Source organism: Saimiri boliviensis, chromosome 6 (assembly GCF_048565385.1).
Source record: "Saimiri boliviensis isolate mSaiBol1 chromosome 6, mSaiBol1.pri, whole genome shotgun sequence".
In the NCBI taxonomy this organism is placed as follows: Eukaryota; Metazoa; Chordata; class Mammalia; order Primates; family Cebidae; genus Saimiri; species Saimiri boliviensis.
In genome coordinates this window covers 64,363,023-64,383,155 of record NC_133454.1, presented here as the reverse complement: position 1 = coordinate 64,383,155, position 20,133 = coordinate 64,363,023, and the positions used below count along the sequence as shown (strand labels likewise).

The 20,133-nt window shown below is 36.1% G+C and overlaps 1 protein-coding gene across 10 annotated transcripts in view; it reads left to right on the top strand.

The window, feature by feature from the left end:
* ARHGAP32 (Rho GTPase activating protein 32) overlaps positions 1 to 20,133 on the top strand; it is a 298,214-nt gene that overhangs the window by 150,516 nt on the left and 127,565 nt on the right. For all 10 annotated transcript variants that reach the window (XM_074400857.1, XM_074400858.1, XM_039470493.2 and 7 more), the window contains one exon: positions 18,310 to 18,396. In XM_074400857.1, coding sequence (XP_074256958.1) covers positions 18,310 to 18,396 — 87 coding nt within the window. The remainder of the gene's footprint in view (positions 1 to 18,309; positions 18,397 to 20,133) is intronic.

Genomic DNA, 20,133 nt, shown 5'->3' with positions numbered 1-20,133 from the left:
GAATCATGTGAACCCAGGAGGCAGAGGTTACAGTGAGCCAAGATTGCACCATTGCACTTCAACCTGGGTGACAGTGCAAGACTCTGTCTCAAAAAACAACCAACCAACTAACCAAACAAAAAACATTGAAATCATATCCAGTATCTTCTCAGATCACAAGTGGAATAAAACTAGAAATCAGTAACAAGAAGAGCTTTGGAAATTGTGCAATTACTTGGAAATTAAACAGTGTGTTCCTGAATGGCCATTGGGTTAAGGAAGAAATTAGAGAGGAAATAAAAAGATTTTTTGAAGCAATTGAAAATTGCTTCACAATTGATTCACAAATGTTTTGACATACACAAATCAATAAACATGATACATCACAAATCAATAAACATGATACATCAACAAGCCGAAAGACAAAAACCCATAGTTTCCTCTCAACGACACAGAAAAAGTTAACAGGTTCAACAATCTTTTTGTGGTAAAAATTCTTAACAAACTAGGAATAGAAGGAACATACCTCAACATAATAAAGGCCATAAATGACAAACCAACACCTAACATCATACTGAAAAGGGAAAAGATGAAAGCTTTTCCTCTAAGAATTAAAACTAGACAAGGATGCCCACTTTTACCACTCTTATTCAACATAGTACTGGAATTCATAGCCAGAGCCATCGGGGAAGAGAAAAATAAAAAAGCATCCACATTGGAAAAGAGGAAGTTAAATTCTACGTCTTTCCAAATATCATCTTACATTAAGAAAAATCTAAAAGACTTTACTGAAAACTTTTTGATCTGATAAATTCTGTAAAGTTGCAGACGCAAAAGCAACATACAAAAATCAGTAACATTTATATACACTGTAGTGAAATAGCTGAAAATGAAAAGAAGAAGGCAGTCTTATTTATAATAACTAAACAAAAAGCAAACCTAGGAATAAATTTAGCCAAGAAGGTGAAAGATTTCTACAATTAAAACTATGTAACACTGATGAGTGAAACTGAAGAGGACACGAACAAATGGAGACATCTCATGCTCATGGATGAGAAGAATTAATGTTGTTAAAATGATCATACTGTCCAAAGCAATCTATAGATTCAGTACAATCTGTATGAAAATGTCAATGTCAAATAGAAAAAAAAAATTTTGAAAATTTATATGGGACCAAAAAAGAGCCTGAATAGCCAGTGAAATCCTGAGCAAAAGGAACAGTGCTGGAGACATCACACTACTTGTCTTCAAAGTATATGACAACGCCATTGTAACCTGAATCGAATGGCAATGGTACAAAAACAAATATGTAGAGTAATGGAACAGAATACAAAACCCAGAAAGAAATCCATGTGTTTACAGCCAATTTATTTTTTCACAAAGTAGCCAAAAACATACATTGACAAACAGCACCCTCTTCAATAAATGATGCTGGGAAAAGTGAAAGTCGACATGTAGAAGAATGAAACTAGACCCCTGTCTCTCATCATATAAAACAGTCAACCCGGCCGGGCGCGGTGGCTCAAGCCTGTAATCCCAGCACTTTGGGAGGCCAAGGCGGGTGGATCACAAGGTCAAGAGATCGAGACCATCTTGGTCAACATGGTGAAACCCCGTCTCTACTAAAAATACAAACAAAATAACTGGGCATGGTGGTGTGTGCCTGTAATCCCAGCTACTCAGGAGGCTGAGGCAGGAGAATTGCCTGAACCCAGGAGACGGAGGTTGCGGTGAGCCGAGATCACGCCATTGCACTCCAGCCTGGGTAACAAGAGCGAAACTCCGTCTCAAAAAAAAAAACAAAAAACAAAAAAAAACAGTCAACCCAAAATGGATTCAGGACTTAAACATAAGACCTGAATCTATAAAACTACTAGAAGAAAACAGGGGAAAACTTCAGGATATTGGTCTTGGCAAAGATTTTATGGCTAAGACCTAAGCACAGGCAACAGAAACAAAAATAGAACCTTTTGCACAGCAAGGAAACAATCAACAGAATCTGAAGCGGTAACTGCTGGAGTGGGAGGAAATATTTGTAAATGATATTCCACAAGGGAGTTATACAAGGAATTTGAACAACTCAACAATAAAAATAAAACAAAAACCAGAAAAAAAAAGGAAACCCACAAATCTCATAAAATAGTGAGCAAAGGATAAGATTAGAATTCTCAAAGAAGATACACAGATGGCCAACAGATACATGGAAAATACTCAACATCAGTAATCATCAGGGAAATGCAAATCAAGAACCACAATGAGTTATTATCTTACTTCTGTTAGAATGGCTATTTTTTTGTTACAAAAAATAATAGATGCCAGTGAGTATGCAGAGAAAAGGGATCTCTTAAACACTGTTGACAGGAATGTAAATGAGTACAACTACTATTTAAAACAGTATGGAGATTTCTCAAAATACTAAAAATAGAACTACCATATGATCCAACAATTACACTACTGCATATGTATCTAAAGGAAAGTAAATCAGTGTACCAAATTGATACCCACATTCCCATTTATATTACAGCACTATTTATAATAACAAAGGTATGTACTCAACCCCTGTGACTCTCCGCAGACGAATGGTTAAAGTATGGTATATATATGCAATAGAATACTATTTGGCCACAAAAGAGAATGAAATTCTGTCATTTGCAGCAACATGGATGGAACTGAAGGTCATCATGTGAAGTGAAATAATACAGCCACAGGAAAAAAATACTGCATATTCTCACTATATTTGGGATCTAAAAAACTTGATCTAATGGAGGTAGAGAGTCAGAATAACAGTCTGAGAAGGGGCAATGTGATGAAGAAGTTTGATTAATGTGAAGAAACATGCAGTTAGAAGGTGTAAGTTCTAATGTTCAATAGCAGAGTAGGATGACTATAGTTAACAACCATGTATGTATAGTTCAAAGTAGCTGAAACAGAGATCTTGAAATGTTGCCAACACATAAAAATGGCAAATACTTAAGATGATGGAAACCCCAAATACCCTGATTTGATAATGACAGTTTCTGTGCTTTTAACAAAATATCACATGTAACTCAAAAATATATAAAATATTATGTATCAATTTAAAAATTATGCATTCAAAGACACAAAATTACTTCATTCAAAGAGTGAAAGGAACTCATTGAATGGGAATAAATATTTGCAAATCATATATTTGAAGCCACTTATATGTAGAACTACTACAACTCAACAACAAAAAAATCAACAACCCACTTCACAAATCGGCAAAGGGCTTGAGCAGATATTTTTCCAAAGAAGATATACAGGTGACCGGCAAACATATGAAAATATTCTAGTCTATTCATTATTAAAATGTCATTTTGAACTTACCTAGTGTTTTTGTAGAGCTATTTCTCCCTTCAGTTTTGTTATGTTTGCTTTATATATTTTGGTGATCTTTTACTTTGTGCCTCCATGTTTATAATTGTTATATGTTTTTCATCAAAATCAATTCATCAATATTTAATGCTAATTTTTGTCTTAATATCTATTTTGTCTGATATTAGTATAGCTACCCAAGTCTCTTTGATTATCATCACATGGAATACAATTTTTCATCTTTTCATTTTCAATGTATTTGTGTCTGGATCTAAAGTGAGTCTTGTAGACAGAGGTAGTTGGAGTGTGTCTATTTTTAATCCATTCTCCATCTTTGCCTTTTGATTGTAGTGTTTGCCCTATTTACATTTGTAGCAATTACTCTTAAGGAAGGACTTCTGCTGTTTTGTTGTTTGTTTTCTATATGTCTTACAGTTTTTACCCCTCATTTTCTTTTACTGCATTCTTTCTTATTTAAGTGAATTTGTGACATGTTTTTTGATTTATCTTCTCATTTTTTTCCTGTGTGTATTTTATTTTATTTTTTTTTGAGATGGAGTTTCGCTCTTATTACCCAGGCTGGAGTGCAATGGCGCGATCTCGGCTCACTGCAACCTCCGCCTCCTGGGTTCAGGCAATTCTCCTGCCTCAGCCTCCTGAGTAGCTGGGATTACAGGCACGCGCCACCATGACCAGCTAATTTTTTGTATTTTTAGTAGAGATGGGGTTTCACCATGTTGACCAGGATGGTCTCGATCTCTTGACCTCGTGATCCACCCGCCTCGGCCTCCCAAAGTGCTGGGATTACAGGCGTGAGCCACTGCGCCTGGCCCCCTGTGTGTATTTTATATGGCTGTTAACTTTATGGTTACCACAGTAAAAGAAGATATGCAGGTGACCAACAAACATGTAACATCTTAAAATTATAACAGTTCATTTTGAATTTATGCCAACTTAAATTCCATACAAAATCACTACTTTTATACAGCTCAATCACCTTCATTAAGTTATTGATGTCACAAATTACATCTTTGTATATCATGTGCCCTGTAACATACATTTATAATTATTGTATGCATGTGTCTTTTAAATCATGTAGAAAGCAGAAAGTGGGGCTCCAAACCAGAGTCTCAATATTACTAGTGTGTTTTTGCCCATGTATTTACCTTAATATAATCTTTATATCTTCATATGGCTTCAAGTTACTGTGTAGTGTCCTTTTATTTCAACGTTAAGAACTTTGTGTATCCTTTCTTGTGGGGTAGATCTAGTGTTGGTCAACTCTTTTGGTTCTATTTTTCTTTTCTTTTTTTTTGCGGGGGGAAATCTGTCAATGTCATAATTTCTCTTTTATTTTTGAAGGATGGTTTTCATAGGATTGTTAGTTGACTGAGTTTTTCTTTCAGCATTTAAAATGTATCATCCCTCTGCCTTTTAGCCTCAAGATTTCAGCTGAGAAAATAGCTTATAATGTTTTTGAGGATCACTCATATGTGACTAGTTGCTTCTTTTTTGCTACCTTCAAGAGCTTCTATTTGAATTTGTCTTTTGAAAATCTGATTATAGTGTGTGTTGATGTGGAACTCTATGGATTTTGGATGTGCGCATTTATGTCTTTCATCAAATTTAGAATGATTTCAGCCATTATTTTAAAAAACATTTGCCTCTTTCTCCTTTTTCCTTCTTAGAATTTCATAATGCAAGTGCTGGTCCACTTGATGTGTCTCATAGGTTTTTTAAAGCACTGATTAATTTTTAAAATATGTAAAATATTATTTATCAATATTTAGTAATATAATTTAAAATTATTTTTTCTTTCTGTTCATTACATTTTATAATTTTACTTCTTATCATTAAGATGACTGATTCTTCTTCCTGCTCAAATCTGTTGTTGAGCTATCTGGTGAATTTTTGTTTTCTTTTTCAACTCTTATTTTAGATTCAGGAAGTACATGTGCAAGAGTATTTATTACCTGGATATATCATGTGATGTTGAGGTTTAGGGTACAAGTGATCTCATTGCCCATGTACTGAGAATAACTAAGAGTTAGTTTTTAAGTATTTTACCCACTGCATCCCTCTTCCATGTAGTATTCCCCAGTGTCTACTGTCACCATCTTTATGCTCATAAGTACCTGATGTTTAGCTCCTACTTATAAGTGAGAACATGTGATATTTAGTTTTCTGCTCCTGTGTTAATTTGCTTAGGATAATAACAACTGGCTGCATTTATGTTGCTGCAAAGCACATAGTTCTTTTCTTTTTATGGCTGTGTAGTATTTCATAGTATATATATATATATATATATATATATATATATATATATATGTCATATTTTCTTTATACAGCTCACGTTTGATGGGCACCTAGGTTGGTTCCATGTCTTTGCTATTGTGAATAGTGCTATGATGAACATTTGAGTGCAAGTGTCTTTTTGGTAGAACAATTTGTTTTCTTTTGTATGTATATATATCCAGTAATGGGATAATGGGATTGCTGGATTTAATGGTAATTCTGGTTTTTTTTTTTTTTTTTGAGATGGAGTTTCGCTCTTGTTACCCAGGCTGGAGTGCAATGGCGTGATCTTGGCTCACCGCAACCTCCGCCTCCTGGGTTCAGGCAATTCTCCTGCCTCAGCCTCCTGAGTAGCTGGGATTACAGGCACGCACCACCATGCCCAGCTAATTTTTTGCATGTTTAGTAGAGACGGGGTTTCACCATGTTGACCAGGATGGTCTCGATCTCTTGACCTCGTGATCCACCCGCCTCGGCCTCCCAAAGTGCTGGGATTACAGGCTTGAGCCACCGCACCCGGCCAGTAATTCTGTTTTAAGTTATTTTGAGCAATCTCCAAACTGCTTTCCACAATGACTGAACTAATTTACATTCCCAACAACAGTATATAAGCATTTCCTTTTCTCTGCAGCATCACCAACATCTGTTGTTTTTTGTCTAGTTAGATTTTAATTGTAGTTATTGTACTTTTTGGCTTATTGTATTTATTAATATTCTCATTTATTTATACATCAGTTTCTTTGTTTCCCTTATTTCTTTGTCTATGGTTTCTTTGAACTTTTTGAATTTGTTGAATACAGTTAAGTCCCATGTATAGACTTCTCAGGTACAGTTTCTGTTAATTTACTTATTTTTCCTCTGATGAATCTGTGCTTTCCTGTTTCTCTGTATACCTTGTGACTTATGTTGCATATTGTACATTTGAATATCATAATGTATTAACTCTAGAAATTGGGTTTCCATCTATCCTTAGAGTTTGTTTTTTTTTTTAAGTTGTTCATGGTTGCAGTTGTGTTTGTTTAGTGATTTTTTTTTTCCAAACCATTTTAGTGACGACTATACTTCCTGTTCTATGTACTCAGTAATGGCTTTCTACTTTTACCTTGTATTTAGGTAGAGTTTTGTCAGGGATTTTTTTTGAATGTCAGGAATGAAAAATCAAAATCAATGGAAAGCCGCATTCTCCAGTCTTTCCCTGTTGCTTCTGTGCTGGAATACTCATTCAACACATAGTGGGGCTGCTGTTTACAGGTCTGCCTTAGTCTTCCCTTAGTGTTACACTTTTCCTAGAGGTCAGCTGGAGGTGAAAACTTAAGGACTTCTTAGCTTTTTGTTAGTATGTGCCCTACCCTGTGCATGTGCATGGCTTTCAAAATACTTTCATATACCCAGGCACTTTTGAGTGCTGTATTTCCCAGAGACCCTCTCTACTCACCTTTTCCTCCTAGATTTTAGATTGTCCACTTTATGTCTCAACTATAATTTTTTGCTCTAGAATAGCTGTAGTTTTTGTTTGCCTTACTATATTTTTAAGCAATGTTTAATGCTTTTCCTTCCTGAATGACTTCCACGTTAGGTGAAATGTAGGTAAGCACCTTGCATCAGTTCTTCAGGTAGCCTCTTGACAGACAGGTTAAAAGAGACAGACAGTAGTTTGTGAATAGGATCTTTCTGTTCCTTTCAGGCCCACTGAGGGTTGGCATCATCAAGACTACTGCTGAGCCAGAGAGTGACTGGGGCAAGCACAAGTAAAAATGCCACAAGCCTTGCTATTTTGAAGTTCCTTTTTTCTTGATTCAGTGATCTCTTGGTTATTCTAAACACTTATTTTCTGTGTGCTGACAAGGTTGACTGTGAGAGATTGTGCTTGTTTCTTGTGATTTTTGGAGGGACTAGAGCTTGTAGCCACTTACTTTACCATTTTATTGACACCATTTGGCCATCTTTCTCTTTTAGTTTTTTCTTTTCTTCTTATCTCCTTGCTTGCTTTTTTTTCCCCTGAGGTGTCCTCTCTCCTTTTGTCTTCCTCTCCATTTCTACCTAGAGAAATTTATTTTATTTTCTAGTCTTAATTTCTTTTGAGGTTATTGACATTTAAAAATTGTATCCTCTTCCTTCTGGTTTGGAAACCAGAAAATAGAAAATATATATTATTTTTCTATTCTTTTAGTGGCTACAATTAAATTTGTAACTCAAATACCTAATTTAAAGGCTAAATTTTTTTCAATATCTCTAACCAATTCTGTCTTACAGTATCAGCGTTTAGAATTTTTTTTAGAATGATAATTGGAATGATAATTCTATCTTTTTATCTTTCATAATTAAACATTATTACATAGCTAAATTTCTTTGGATTTACAAACATTTCTTGAATTTCTTGCTCAATATTTCTACCTTACTTCTTAGTTTATTTTCTTAGAATCCCTTTTCTTCTAAAGTATATATTTTGGAAAATTTTTTTGGTGAGATTTTGTTGGTGGGAACTCTTCAGTTTTTGTTCATCAGAAAATGCTATTTTTGGCTTTTATTTTTACATGATAGTTTAGGTATGAATAAAGTCTTGGTAAATCTCTTTTCTCAGAACTTAAAGATGTTCTTAAACTGTTCCATCTGTTACTGTTGAGATTTTAGGTGTTTTATAGTTACTTAGATATTTCCTATTTCTGGAACTGTGTATTCCTTCCTGGGTTTTTATCTGTTACCATTTCTCTTTAGCATGAAGAACTTGTTTTAGATTTTCTTGTTGGACAAGTCTGCTGGAGACAAATTCTTTTAGATTATTTTTATTTGTGAATGTTTTTATGTTGCTTAATTTCTGATATTTATTTGCATGAATTATATTAATTGTATTGACAACATTTTTTCAGCGCTTAAAAGATGTTTTCTTTTTGTTTTCTCCCCTCTCTTGTTTCTGGTGAGAAGTCAGCTGTTATTTGTACTTTTCCCCCCATGAGTCATATATGTTTTTTCTTTATAGATTGAAAGTGTTTCTCTTTATCTTTCCTTTTCAAAATTATGATTCTTACATGCTTAGTACTGATTTATTCATTTAGTTTGGGTTTCACTGAGTTTCTTGATTTTGAAGTTGATGTTTTCATATATTTTGGAAAGTTCTCACCTGGTATCTCCTAAGATGTTCTGCTCCATTCCCTCTTATCTCCTGGTATTCCAATTATATTTATGGTTATCTATCTGTTTGACATTCTCTTAGAAACTGAACTGTATTGTTATTCTTGTTTGTTCTTTTTTTCTCTTAGTGTTTCAGTATCGATACTTTTTATTGACCTGTTTTCATGTTCACTGACCCTTTCATTTACTGTTGCCAGTTTGCTCTTAATATCTGATATAAAAATGTCATTTTTTAGCATATTCTATGGAGTTTTTTTTTTTAGTTTCAATCTCTGCTGGATTTTTCATGTTTTCTTTTGATCACTCTTTAAGTACCACACATACGTGGAATCAAGTATCTGTTATTTTGTGAGTGGTATATTTGACATTAGCACAGTGTTCATCCCTGTTGTAGCATATATCAGGATTTTTTTTTTAGAGGCTGAGGCAGAATAATAATTTCATTTTGCATGTTGGTGTACATGTGTAAATATATGCACCACATTTTGTTTATTCAGTCATCTGTTGATGGACATTGGATTATTTCTACTTTTTAGTTATGATGAATAATGCTTCTATGAACACGGGTTTACAAATGCCTTTTTGAGACTCTGTTTTGCCTTTTTGGGGTATATACCCAGAAGTGGAATTGCTAGGTCATATAGTAATTCTCCTTTAGGTTTTTTGAGGACCACCGTTTTGCTTTCCATAGTGGCAGTGCTGTACTGATACCACCACCAATGCACAAGGGTTTCAGTCACTCCAATTTGAAACCAGCACTTGTTTTCTGGTTTTGGATAGTAGATGTCCTAATGTGTGTGAAGTGGTATCTCATTGTAGTTTAGATTTGCATTTCCCTCATGATTAGTAATTTTGAACATCTTTTTGTGTGCTTACTGTTCATTCGTATATCTTCTTTGGAGAAATGTCTGTTCTCCAGTACTATGGCCATTTTTAAATGGTTGGTTTGTTGTTGTTGTTGTTAAGTGATAGGAATTCCTTCATTTTGAACCAGTGGGTCTCACTGTAAGAGCCTTTGAGATAGGTGTCTTGAATACAGGATATTAATGGGTCTTGGTTCTTTATTCAGTTTGCCACTCTTTGTCTTTTAATTGGGGCATTTAGCCCATTTACATTCAGGGTTAGCAGTGATATGTGTGTGGATTTGATCCTGTCATCGTGATGTTAGCTGGTTATTTTGCAGACTTGTTTATGTGGTTTATTTATACTGTCACTGGTTTGCTTACTTCAGTGTGTTTTTGTAGCAGCTGGTAACAGTTTTTCCTTTCTATGTTTAGTGCTTCCTTCAGGAGCTCTTGTAAGGCAGGTCTGGTGGTAATGAATTCCCTCAGCACTTGTTTGTCTGAAAAGGATCTTATTTCTCCTTTGCTTATGAAGCTTAGTTTCACCAGATATGGAATTCTGGGTCGGAATTTCTTTAAAAATGTTGAATATTGGCTTTCAGTATCTTCTGATTTATAGAGTTTGTGCTGAAGTTCTGCTCTTGGTCTGATGGGCTTCCCTTTGTAGGTGACCTGACCTTTCTTTCTAGCTGGCTTTAACTTTTTTTCTTTCATTTTGACCTTGGAGAATCTGATGATTATATGTTGTGGGGTTGATCTTCTAATGAAGTATCTTACTTGAATTCTCTGCATTTCCTGAATTTGAATGTTGGCTTCTCTAATTAGGCTGGGGAAGTTCTAATGGATGATATTCTGAAATATGTTTTCCAGTTTGGTTCCATTTTTTCCGTCTCTTTCAGGAATACCAGGGGATTGCAGATTTGGTCTCTTTACACAATCCCATATTTCTTGGAGGTTTTGTTTCTTTTCATTCTTTTTTTCTCTATTCTTGTCTGCCTGTCTTATTTTAGAATGCCTGTCTTCAAGCTCTGAGATTCTTTCCTCCTGTTGGTATATTCTATTAGTACTAGTGATCTTGTGATTACATTATAAAATTCTTATAGTGTGTTTTTCAGCTCTATCAAGTTGATTACATTATTTTCTATACTGGCTGTTTTGTCTGTCAGCTCCTGCATTGTTTTATCATGCTTTCTAGATTCTTTGGATTGGGTTTTAGTATACTCCTGTAGCCCAGTGATCTTCATTTCTGTCCATATTCGGAATTCTAATTCTGTCATGTCAGCTATTTCAGGCCACTTCAGGACCCTTACTGGAGAGGTGCTATATTCATTTGGAGACAAAAAGGCACTCTGGCTTTTTGAGTTTTCAGTGTTCTTATGCTGATTCTTTCTGATCTTTGTTGGCTTGTCTACGGTCAGTCTTTTAGGTTGCTAGCCCTTGTATGCTTTTTTCCCCTTTTTATCCTATTTGATAACCTTTCCGGTTTGGTTGTGTTATAAAGGGTATTCAGCTGACTGGTTTCATTTCTGGAGGTTTATCTGGGGGCCAGTGCTCTGCTCCCAACTCTTTGTGCACTCTAACTCTGGGGGACCTGTGTTGGGTCCATACTTTGTTTTCTGTCTCCTTGAGGTTAGGAATCCACTATGTCGGTGGGAACCAAAGTGCTCCTGGACTGCCGGTCACTCCACTCCAATTGGTGGTGGTGACAGTCAAAGCCTTTCATAATTTGGTGATGCTGCAGCAGAGTGCTAGTGGGTGTCAGGGTGCTTGCTTCCCTGTGGGCATTCACCACAGTGGCAGAAGCAACGCAGCTGGGGCATGGGTTGGGGGGGCCCCTTGCTGGTTCCTGTGCACACAGTGGTGTTGCCTCAGGGGCTGGGAGCTGGTGGGCGCAGGTTTGGGTGCCTTTTCTGTCCTCCGCAAGCAGAAGTGGTCACTCAGGGTGGGTGAGGATTCGCTTTTCTCTGTGCTGTGTTAGCACAAGGGCAGGGTACAGGCAGGATTGGGGCTGCCTGGTTCTTTGCCCACCAAGGCTCCATCTACAGTGGCACTTGGTGGGTGGAGGTAGGATGGATTGCACTCCTGTGCACTGGTGGAGAAAGGAAAGCAAAACCTGCCCGCAGTGACATGTGCCAGCAAAGTAATAATGGGGAGTTGTCATGGCCTCAGGGAAGCTGCCAAATGGGAGGGAGTGTGGGCTGATGCCTGGTCATAGGTGCCACCCTATTGCAGCTCTCCACAGGTCAAACATGATCTACCAGTGCAGAAGCTATAATGCAGCCCCCAAGGCATGTGAGGCTGTCCTGCAAGCAGGTGTGACCAGGCTGGGTCTTCAGGAGAGGCCAGAACACCAAGGGGTGGTCAGATTGGACCAGCCCCATCTGATGGGCAAGACTGTCTTGCAGAGATGAGGTCCAGCAGTTCCCCTTGAACTAAAGTCGCCTATGGTTGCAAGTTGAGCCTAGGGGCATGGCCATTCCTAAATGTGCTCTTCTACAGATGCTCCTGCATCAAACCCTCTGGGCTCCATATCAGCTGGCTTGCTGCCCCTACCACTTCTTTAAGAAGCTCTCCCTGCCAAGTCAAGTGTCCATGGTGGTTGAGGGGGTCTCTTCCTGCTGGGGTTTCAGAGGCTTGTGGTGAGAGCAGGTTGCTCCTTTCCAGTTCAACTTGCCTGTTCCCCTGGAGCCGTTGGAGTTCAGGAACGAGTCCTGTTGTGGTGCACAGTAGTCTCATGAAGAATTCTCAGCTGTCTCCCCACTTCAGCCCAGCTTCTGTGTCTTCTCTCTGTATATTCTTGGTGCCCTCCCTCTTAAGATCTGTTAGAAGCACAGCGGTCGTCTCGGTCTCAGTGGGAGTTGTTCTACCTGGCTGCATCTAGTCAACCATCTTGCTCTGCCCCACCACTTATAATCATTATATCTTCTTTGTGTATTGAACGTTTTATTAAACTATGATTTTCTTTTTTGTCTCTGAACTTTTTGGTTTAATGACTGTTTTATTTATTTTTTGTGTAGTCACCTCCACTGTCTTTTGGTTTCAATTTGCATGGAATATCTTTTTCCATCCTTCCACTTTCAATCTATTTGTGTGTTTGGGTCTGAAGTTTATCTTCTGTAGACACCATAAATAGTAATGCATCACTTAACAACTGGATTATTTTCTGAAGGATATATTATTAGGTGACTTTCTGGTTGTGAGTATCTTTAAAATGTACTTAGAGTAGGTATAGTCTACTACACACCCAATCTATCTGGTGTAACCTATTGCTTCTAGGCTACAAACCTGTTCATTATGTTACTCTACTGAATACCGTAGGCAGTTGGTATATAATGGTAAGCATTTGTGTATTTAAACATATCTAAACATGGAAAAAGTACAGTAAGAATGTGGTTTTATAATCTTGCGGACCCACTGTCATAGATGAAGTTTGTCATTGACCAAAATGTTGTTATGGTGGCACATCACTGTAATTGAATCATGTTTCTTTGTTATTCTAGCAATCTCTGTCTTTGATTGTACAGTTCATTTTCACATTGAAAGTAATTATTGATAAAGAGGGACTTCTCTCATTTTTCTGTATGTTTTCTGTATACCATATAGCTTTTTTGTTCCTAATTTCCTGCGTTAATGCTTTTTAAATGTATTTAGTTGATTTTTTCTTGTGAAATATGTAAATTTCTTTCTTATTTTCTTTTGTTCACATTCTATAGCTATTTTTTGTGGTTGCCATGAAGATTACATTTAACATTTTAAAGTTATAACATTCAAATTTGAATTTATGCCAGTTTAAATTTGTTAACATAGAAAAACTGCTCCTGTAATAGCTCCATGATCTCCTCTTTTGGTTGTTGTTAGCACAAAATTACATCTTTATACATTTTCCTGTTCTAAAACATAAAAATAATTATTTTAAATGTATTAGCCTTTGAAATGATATAGGAAAGAATGTGGAATTACAAACTAAAGTTAAAATAATGCTAGCCTTTAGTAATTTTCTTTTAAGTATTAGTCTCTTAAATCATTCAGATAACAAAAACTGGAGTCACATATCATTGTATGGTAATAAATGCTTTTATAATTGCCCATGTATTTACCTTTATTGAGTTCTTCTTCATATGGTTTTGAGTTAGGAGTGTGTGTGTGTGTGTGTGTGTGTGTGTGTGTGTGTGTGTGTGTATGTGTTTTAATTTATTTTACCCTGCAGGACTCCCTTGAGAATTTCTGTGTGGCAGATCTAGTGGTAACTAACTCCTTCAACTTTTCTTTATCTGGGGACATCTGAAGTTGGGATTTTTTAAAATCTGGGACCATCTCCCTTACTTTTAAAAAACAGTTTTGCTGGTTATAGGATTATTGGTTGACAGTTCTTTTAGCACTTTGTATATGTTGACCTGTTGCTTTTTGACTTTTAAAGTTTCTGATGAGAAATCTCCTAATCTTATTGATGATCCCTTGTAGATGTTGAGTCACTTCTCTCTTGATTCTTTCAAGATTGCCTCCTTGTTTTTGTATTTTGAACATTTGGTTATCAGGTGTCTTAGTGTGGTTCTCTGAATTTATCTTACTTAGAATCCATTGAGCTTCTTGGATGTTTATGTTCATGTCTTTTATCAAATCTGGAAAGTTTTAGGCCATTATATTTTCAAATAATCTCTTTGCCCCCTTTTCTCTCTTCTTATTCTGGGACTCCTACATATGTATGTTGGTTTGCTTGAGGGTGTCCTATGGGTCCCTTAGGCTCTTTACTTATCTTCAATCATTTTTTTCTTCCCATTAACTCAGATTCAATCATTTCTATTGTCTTATCTTTAAGTTAACTAATTCTTTCTTCTGCCCACTCAAATCTGTCTTTGAATCCCTCTAGTGAATTTTTCATTTCAGTTACACTTTTTAGCTACAAAATTTGTTTCTGGCTTCTAGGCTTTTTGTCTCTTTATTGATATTTCTATTTTGTTTATATAATGTTTTCTTGACTTTTCCACAACTTTCTTTAGGTCTTTGAACATCTTAAAGATAGTTGTCTGTCTAGTAAATCTGCTATCAGTTTTTTTTTTTCAGAAACAGTTTTAATTTCTATTTTTATGTAAAAAAATTGTACAGGTGGCATTCTGTCTATGTTGCCCAAGCTGGTCTTGAACTCCTGGCCTCAAGCTGTCCTCCTACCTCAGCCTCCCAAAGCACTACATTACAGGTGCGAACTACCGTGACTCATTTTGATTTATTTTTTTCTTCAAAAGGTTCTTATGTTCCTGTTTATATGCTTTGTGATTTTTTTTTGTTTTTGAAAAATGGACATTTTAATCTAATAATGTGGTAACTCTTAAAACCAGATTCTCCTTCTTCCCCAGGGATTGCAGTTTTTGTTTTTTTGATTGTCGTAGTCTGTCTCTGTGCCAAAGACCAGCCTGAGGTGGAACTTAATGTCTTCTTAGGTCTTTTCTAAGCCTGGACCTTTCACTGAGCATGTATGGTCACGTTCTAATTTTCTGTATATGTGCAGTTGCTTTTGAATGTCCTTATTACATTCTCCCAAAGGAAGAAAAAGATAAAAATCAAGGGGACTGGAAGGAAAAGGGTGATGGCCCTTTATGTCTGCTGGAAGTCACTTTAGCCAGAGGAGCATAGGCCTGAAAACATTGGAGCCAGGTGAAATGGACACATCCCTATTTGTCTGCACCTCTGTGATCCAAAGCAGTGATCCTCAGTCACAGGATAGATGTCAGAAATTTGGAGGCAGTTCTTTTTGTCTACCTTGGCTCTTATAAGGTATATGTATGCTGCTCCAGGAGTATGTGCACAGCTAGCTGCCTGCTATTGAGTGGCAGGAGGTGGAGGGAGGGAGTAGAGAGCTGTTATTGTATTAAGTGCTGACGTTGACCAATGTGAACTACAGTTTCCCATTCAAACCTTCCCTTGGAAGTACCAGAGTTGTCATAATCATTACACACTGGACAGATTTTGCCAGTGCAGTTATCGTCTAGGTGGAAAGATTGATTCCTGGTGCTTCTGAGTCTGCCATTTTCCTAGAATCTTCTCTTTCTCATGTGCTTTTGCATATTGTTTGCCTATTGAACTGTATTTTAGAATCTCTATTATATTTAATTTACATTCTCTTTCTTATTATTTTTATATCTGAACCATCTGTGTCTGCTTTTACCCTTGCCTCTCATGACCATGTGTCACATTTTCTTGCTTATCTCTATGTGTTTTATAATTTTTTCATGTGAACTACATACAAGACAGCTGAGACTCAAGTCAGTAAACTTACCTCCAGGAAAGGGCCTGTCTCTTCTTTCAGTCTGTTGGAGTGAGGTGCTGCATGAGGCTGATCTGTGTTTATTATAGATCTGGTCTTTTGCGACAACTTTACTTTGATTGAGTTTATCACTACTTAAATATATTGAGGTTAAGGTTCGAGATATCTTTCACAAAGAAAATTGAAGAGTGGTGAGATGCTGAAGATGTCTTTGTGCTTTGCTATGAAGCCCCAAATCTTCTGAACTGAAGGAGGACATGTTCTTTTCTGCCTGAGTGCTTTCAGAGGGATATTTCCCAGTTCTCCTTTCCTGTCTGTTTCACTGCCCTGCTCCCAGTCATGGGAGGTTAGCTGCCTTGTGTTTGGGGGAGGCTTCCCATACTTCACAGGCTCATTCTGTCAGTTCTTTTCCTCTTCTCCAGCCTTTGGTTTACTCACTCCATTCCCCTGGTGAGTACCTGTGGGAATCAGTTGATGGGTGAGTGTCGTCTTTGCTACATGGAGCTCCTTTTAATTTCATTTATCACTTTAGTTTATATGCAGTCACTCAAGGTTTGGCTGGTTTCTCCTTACCCTGTCTGACATAGATTCTTTTTTCTCTTGTATCTCTGCTAGGCATCCAAGCACATCTTTGAGTCTTTTCTGTCTCGTGAAAGTGTCACTTTCTGGAAACTGGTTCATGTAGGTTTCTTTTCATCCTTAATTATTTGATTTCTTTTTTAAACTACACTTTTGCCATTCATCTGGCTTTTTGGGCTAATGTGAGAATGATTGTTATCTTGTGAACAACTTCTACTTAATATTTGAAGTTTAATACTTAATACTTTGAAGTTTTCTACTTAATACTTTGTGGGCTGGGCGTGGTGGTGGCTCAGGCCTGTAATCTCAGCGCTTTGGGAGTTCGAGATGGGTGGATCACGAGAGTTTGAGACCAGCTTGACCCACATGGTGAAAACCCATCTCTACTAAAAATACAAAAATTAGCTGGGCATGGCGACATTTGCCTGTAATCCCAGCTACTCAGGAAGCTGAGGCAGGAGAATTGTCTCAACTGGGAGGTGGAGGTTGCAGTGAGCCAAGATTGTGCCACTGCACTCCCGCCTGGGCAATAGAGTGAGACTTTATCTCAAAAAAACAAAAAACAAAAGACTTTGTGATACTACCTTCCTCAGTAGAGAATATAGCTTCATCCATCTTGTATTTCATATAATATTAATTATAATGGTATATTACATTTATTAAGTATTAGTTACCTGGGTGAACACTGTCCATGAATCATCTCATTTAATACCCACAAACTTGAGAATACATAATATCATACTATCCTAATTTTCTAGTTGAGAGCCTAAGCAGGTAGGTCAATATGACATAGCCAGTTATAAACACTTTTTAACTCAGGATTGTCTATCTCTGGGACTGCATTTGCAAATTCACGTCCAAAGATGGGGCAGGTGTATAACATAAGTGAGTAAAGCAAGTGGGGTATAAGAAAAATAACAAAGCAGGTAGCATGATGAATGACAGTTAATACTCAGCCTAGATACTGGCAAAAAACTGCAGGTTAGTTAGTTCTGTGACAAACTTCCTTGGAGAATATATACCTCATTTAAAGACAATGGTCATTTCTCAGCTGTAGCTAATTGTAGGTCCAATCTTCCCAATTTTCTGATTTTTTCAGTAGAAGCCAGAAATCTGTATTTTTCACATGAAATCTCTTAGCTTCTACATGTTGGTAGCTGGTTTAAATAAAAACAAAATGCAGTGTGCAGACCTACATGGTGAATTTTTTTTAATTTTTAAATTTAAAATCTTTGTGGATACAGAGGAGGTTTACATATTTGTAGGGTACATGAGATGTTTTCATATAGGCATGCAATGTGTAGTAATAGCATCATGGAAAATGAGATATCCATCCATAGAGCATTTATCCTTTGTGTTACAGACAGTCCAGTTATACTATTTTACTAATTTTAAGCTGTACAATTATTACTGACTGTAGATACCTTGTTGTGCTATCAAATACTAGGCCTTCTTCTATTTTTTTTTTTTTTTTGGTGTCTATTAACCATTTCCACCTCCTCCCCGCCCCACTACATAGTGATTTTGAATTTAAACATGACCATAGGCCCAACCTGTTACCTGGGCAGCCAGTTTTTAATCTATGTAATAAGGTCTGAGTTCTTTTAAACTGTTAAGCTACGCTATCTCTCAGTGCTTAGTTTCATGTATGTACTAAATAGATTAAGGAAGTGAAGAACCTTAGATGTAAGCTATACAAACAATTCCTAGATACATATTTTATCTGAAACCCCAAGTTCTTCATCTGCCCTAAGCAATAAAGTTCTTATATAAGATATGTCTCACATTAAGCTGATGCTCACCTGGAGTTGATGCTTCAGGTATTATGAATGCTTAGTTTATTATTCACTAATCAGAACTTTCCCTCTCTTCTCCCTTTTTTCTCTGTTGTAGCTTTCACTTTCAGAAGAACAGAATGAAGTAATGAAAAATGGCTGTGAATCTAAAGAGCTGGTCTACCTCGTGCAGATTGCTTGTCAGGTGATTTTGTGAATGCATTCTCCATTTCATATGAAGTTAAGAATTAGATTGAGTGATGATTAAATTTCTTTCTATAATGTGATTTGCCTAAAGGATTATAACCCACAGAAAAATACTTATATAATACTGAAATGAGATTGTGCAATAATGACTATTGTAAGAAAATAAATGGTATTCTTTTAAAACAAAAATAAATGTATTCATACAATACCACATGGAATGCAAAGTTGAACATTGAAACTTGCATGTCTCCTTTTTGCACTTTTGGAAAGTTCCTAAGGGTTTTGACACTTATAAGTAAATAACAATGACTGTGATAATCAAAATGTTTTGTTTTATTCTTTCTCACAGTCACGTTGACATTTCTACACTTTCTCAGAGTTAAAGCAATCTATTTAGTAGGATTTGTTTTATAGATATTTAATGTATACCCTTAAGTGAAAATACTTTTGTTCAGACTAAAGGAAAGATATTTATTGATTATTAGAGTAAATGGGTTAGCTATTGATCGCATGTTATAACAAAAGAGTAGATGATGTTGTCTCTGCTTCAGAAGCACACTTTCCTAACCAGTACGTGAAGTTTCCCTTTGGTGTAACAGTAGGATATATGCATGTTTTTTGTAGCTTCTTATTTCTTGACTTTTAATATTAGAACTTTTTTGAAGGTAAAGACCATGATTTGCTGTTAATGAGACTTAAAATATGTCACGTGTAGCATTGAGTATTTCCTCCATCATGTAAGCACTTAGTATAGTTCTTTTATTCACTTATTCTGCATTCTTTGAGCTTTTTGCCTATTGGTGAATTAGTCATTGTAAAGAAAGTGTTTAGGAGAAAGACTTTCTTCTATACAAAATTTTCGGTTTTCTTTGGTAGAGAGTAGGATATGAGCATTTATATTTTTTCTCAAAAAGTATTACTCATGTACCTGAAGTTAAATGATCTGAAAGTCCAATGCTTTTATCATTTGCGATATAGTGAAGTTTTTAGTTCTGGTCACCTTAAGGAAAGCCTTTCAGAATTAAGTGCGTTACTTTCAGGTGTCAGAGTATAGAATTGGAAACCAAGTTTTAGCTTGTATATCAGTAAGATGGCCAAATTCACATATTGTTTGTATATGTTTTATTTTATGTCACCTCAGTTTTTTTAAGGATGTAGGGAAGCCCTTAATCACTGAGTTTCATGTCATATTTCGTAAAATGCTTCCATTTGGTGAGTTAATTTTTAAGTGAAAATATTGAGTACATTTAAGATAAGTTATTGCTAATAGAGGGATGAAAGCCATATCTTTTTATCTAGAGTACATTGTTGGTATGTCAGGAATGAATTTATTAATCCTTCTACAACCTAACACATTTTAGCATCTCTTCTTACCATTAATTTCCATATGCTTCGGGAATGCAAATGTTCTTATTCTCATGAACAAAACATAACATCAGAAATATCTGTGCTGTTTTTTTTAATGACCTTCAGAAGGCCAGCATGGTATTTTGGTACCAAATATTAAAATGTGTACCAAATATTAAAATGTGTATATCCATGTACAGTATTAGTGACCTAGATAAATAGGTAGTTTCCTGGTATAAATATCTTGTCAAACTCCTTAAAAAATTTCATACCACTTGGTATACCATTTATTATTATTAAAATAGTAATTTAGTGCATTGCAATAATACATTTGCACCTGTTCTTTGCCTTATTGTATGTAATCATTGATACATTTCTATAGCTTACC